Source organism: Solea senegalensis, unplaced genomic scaffold (genome assembly GCF_019176455.1).
Source record: "Solea senegalensis isolate Sse05_10M unplaced genomic scaffold, IFAPA_SoseM_1 scf7180000013545, whole genome shotgun sequence".
NCBI classification, from domain to species: Eukaryota; Metazoa; Chordata; class Actinopteri; order Pleuronectiformes; family Soleidae; genus Solea; species Solea senegalensis.
Genome location: NW_025320840.1, coordinates 58,409 through 62,652, shown reverse-complemented (window position 1 = coordinate 62,652; position 4,244 = coordinate 58,409). Strand labels below are relative to the sequence as shown.

The window sequence follows — 4,244 nt, the reverse complement described above, 5'->3', positions numbered from 1 at the left end:
CGAGAAAGAGAAAAACACTGATTTCATATACTAGGAGTAACACAGGCAGTGGCAGTCACTTACGTTTCCTGACGTCTTAATTTGTGCTCATCTGAAGTGAAACAAAACCCTGAATTTTCATTAACATTAAAACAAGGCCAGACCAAAAGCTTCACTCCCAGGGCTGGAGTATGCCAGATGTAATATTATTAGATATTCATGTGGATGTTATGAATTTGATGCACAAGCCTGTTTTCTTTGTGTATTACCTTAATGACTCTGTCCTGGCAGTGCTGGATGATCTTACACAGCTCCTCTGAGACTCGAGACTCTGATGAAGGATCTGCTCAAACATCTAGTAAAAGATTAGTACTTAGTAGTATTAGATTAGTTTTGTACCTAACTTTGTGACATACATGCATGTAACACCAGACAAACTGACTCATATAGGAATATCCCATGAAATAATGATAATATATGATAATGTACTAAACCCAGTTCCACAGTCTGTATTGTGGCATGTCTGTAGACAACTATATCTATTTAACTGTCCACTGAGTTATCGAACCGCCAAAAGATGTTCGCCTTTAGTTCTACTGTGTTCTTGATCAATGCCACAGTCAGAACCTCATCATCCAACTATTTGACAAACTCTAGTCAAACGTGAGCTACAGTGTAGGAAAATGATCAAGAAATAAAATGAGTGTCAATAAAATGATTAGCTCTCATAGAAACTTCCCATTGTGTTAACCAGTTAACCACCACTAACCAGTCTATATTAGACTGGTTAGTCAGTTTCACCTCTCTCATGGGGATCTGGGCCCTTTGGACAAACACTGACGGGCTGCTCACGTCAAACTGTTGCTGCAGACCCTCAAGGCTCAGGTTCACCACCTTCTCATAGCAGCTGTGCATCTTAACTGGATGGAAAGCCAGCATGGAGATCTTCTCCATGTGCTGAGGAGGAAGACAAGAAGGGAGAGGAAGAGATGCAGGCATGGACAGATTTGGGAAAAATGTATAATTGTCTCTCACAATAAATATACTACTGCAAAATATCACTAATGTTACACTAGACAAGTGCAAGATACAGAAAGACACTAATTTATTGAATATGATAGCAATTTTACACCGACTAGGTACGATATAGGATTCAAACAGTGGACAACCAAGGGAATCACAGCATGGTGTGTTTTGGTGAAAGATGGACAGCTGGAGAGTTTCCAAAATATGACAGAAAAAAAGGATTTGGATAATCAATCATGAATTCTGTGGATTCCTGCAACTTAGAGACTACTATATGAAAGAGATCAGGATGGACCCCTCCTGAGAAGTGAATAGTGTGATCCAGATCATCATAATCAACGCATACAAAGAAACCACAACTAGAATTATATTGGGACTATATAAAAAATGGCTACAAAATAAAAGATGGAAATCAGAATTTAACATAAAAATTAGTGATGAAGATTGGCTAAGATTGGTAGAATCTGCCAGGCATTAGCCTCATGTATGAAACAAAGTGATTTTGGAGCAGAGAGATATTTAGGTTACAAGGTCAGAGCTGCAGTGACTTTATGACAAGTACAAATGAGCATTTCATGGGTTGCACTGGCAACAGATATGACAAATGTTGGGTGGCTGGGAGATTTTCTTTTTAATCAGTCTTGAATATGTCAAAGATTACCCACAATATTAACTTTGAAGCATTGTTAGTTTTGTGTAGCATCAGATAAATCATGTACTCCCTCCCCTCTTAATTTGAAAAGAGGACATTTGTAATATGGAAATGATTGAATATTTGGTAGTTTTGAGGAGGACTGATGCAGGACAAAAGTATTAATCTTTTATAACAACAATTCTTGGGAGTGAACATTCCTGCCATATACTCAAGTGTATGGTGAAAACAATGTTCAGTGTTCTATTGATCTATTAATAAAATGTTTTCATTTGAATTCCAATTTTACCTTACAATGAAGCAGAATCCAGTCACGATAACTGTGCGTTGTAAGAATGGAAAAGACTGTCATGAAAAATTATAATAATTACAACAGGATACCTGCAGCAGCAGCACCAGTGAACCTCTCTGAACAGATCAGCAATGTGACCCACAGTCCTCACAACTGAAGACGCAGCCGAAACACAGCAAGCGGTTCCGCGAAGACGGATGAGAGGTCCGGGTGAGAGGACAGTGGAACTGTTCAGACAGAAAGTCTGGCTCCCGTGTAACGTCGCACACAACACCATCTCAGAGATATCTCAGAGATAGGATACTGACTGTATTTAAACCCTAAACTTTCGCAAAAAACAGCTAAGCGGAAAAAGAAAAAAAAGAGCATGGAACATTTACATGTGCATATATTATTATTAACTATATTTCGATTAATTCGTGTGTGTGTTTAAATACATGTGTATGTATGTATGTATTTTCAATGAGTGAAAAGACGTAGTTATTAACGAACACATTTTAGCAACAACTCTTTAGCCACCTGGCCTGCTGTTTAGCTCATTATAATAATGTAAAATTTCACTTACCTCTAAATTTTTGAGCATCTTCCTGTGACGTGTCAATAGATCCCGTCTACCGCCAACTTCCCCAGTAATTCCTTGGTCAGCAATTGATGCTGCAACCAGAGCCGGATTAACGCAAAGGCAAACTAGGCACGTGCCTAGGGCCCGATTGGCAAGGGGACAATCAAAACCTGAAAATGACTTGGTCCGCGTTTCAAGACGATTTACACTGCTCGTCCTGATGACGCAACGCTGTCAGGGCGCACTGAGGACAGTCTGCTCCGATCGACAGTTGCGCTGGGGGCAGGCGGGCGGGAGAAGCCGCAGCGAGTGCACATGTCCGCGGCGAGGTCCGGGCGGTGGTTCACTGTAAACCACCTTCGCCCCGAGCCCTTCCAAGCCGGTCGCGGCGCACCACCGGCGGAGGAAATTTCATGTCAAACTTATGTGTGACAGTGCACTATAGAAATGACTGAAACGTGACTAAAACTAATAAGCGTTTTAGTCCAAAAGACTAAAACTAAGACTAAATCCAGAATGGCTTCCAAAAACAACACTGCACAGTACACCATCCAGAGAAACATCCAGACCAGTGGAGAAAACTGCTGAACAGTCCAGACCAGGAGCTGAGTTGCTGAGTGTTGAATAACAGAAAATGGAAGAGAGGTGATGCTTGTCCATGAAAATAAACCTCTTACCACTACAGCACAGTTTCTCTTACTGCAAATTGTATTGGTTTCATTGTATATTTGACTACTTATTCCACTATTCAATTTAATCAACACATTTAATTAAGATTTTCTGCAAAATGCAATAGCTTACAACATTTATCTTATTTGCTTATTGTCTTGTTTACATAGCAATGCTGACACCTATTGGTGATTTAGTGGTACTACTGCCTTAACAATGACAATCGCTATGGATAAGATAAGGATAATTTAATAGCATTTAATAGAGCCTTGTAGTAAGGTATAAATACGGTAATAAAAATCAAAAAATAGTCTGATAGACTGTTTAATATACGACACATGACTTATTTTGGCATACAAAGAACCAACTCGTAACCAAAGACTACGCTATGTAAAATGTGAATTCACTTTTATTAGTAACTTTGGTAGGTTTCAGATTTCAATTCATAAATAACATGGAGGGGGGCCCAAAAAATACATTCTGCCTAGTATAGTCCATTTATTTAATCCGGTTCTGATGGTGTGACTGTGGGTTTAGGAATGAATGTTTGTGTGTGTGTGTGTGCGTGCGTGCGTGCGTGCGTGTTTGTGAGTGTGTTTGCTGATTGAGTAATATGAACTTTTAAAACTGCAATGAAAGACTGGTTCATTCATCTTTTACATGTCATTTACCAGACATTTCATCAAAGTGACTTACATCTTCATATTTATGAACATCAGCTTGTTTTCCTTTCTTTCTGTAGAAGAGTGGGAGCCACTGATATCACAGCACCTCCACACAAAGTGTTTGGCACCCTCAGTTTGACTGGAAACACTGCTCTTATTGAACCCCATCAGCTTTTTGAAATGTTGGCTCCTGATTGGAGTTTCTCGCAGATTTACAGTGACTGACAGCAGCCGTTTCCTTTTGTTTTTAAATAAATATCCTAAAATGGTGAAAATTCCCTTAATCAGTTTTTTGCTTGTTTATCATCATGTATAGTTGTGTATTGGCAATACAAAGAGAAATGTTCTGAAAATGATACAAGAACACTAAATCCCAGTGTAAAGATTATAAATGTTGCC

The 4,244-nt window shown here is 39.2% G+C and overlaps 1 protein-coding gene across 1 annotated transcript; it reads right to left on the bottom strand.

Moving 5' to 3' along the window:
• Positions 1-213: 213 nt before the first annotated feature.
• Positions 214-2,646, bottom strand: LOC122760388 (protein Niban 2-like). The gene is made up of 3 exons (XM_044015513.1): positions 2,515-2,646; positions 781-936; positions 214-334 (listed from the first exon to the last, which is right to left on the bottom strand). The coding sequence occupies exons 1-3, from the start codon at positions 2,530-2,532 to the stop codon at positions 245-247; spliced, it is 264 nt and encodes an 87-aa protein (XP_043871448.1). The 5' UTR covers positions 2,533-2,646; the 3' UTR covers positions 214-244.
• Between the last annotated feature and the right edge of the window lie 1,598 nt (positions 2,647-4,244).

Coding starts and splice junctions, on each gene's coding strand:
- LOC122760388 (XM_044015513.1), bottom strand. Junction 335..780: donor CCCAGATCCCCATGAGAGAG/GTGAAACTGACT, acceptor ATCTTTTACTAG/ATGTTTGAGCAGATCCTTCA.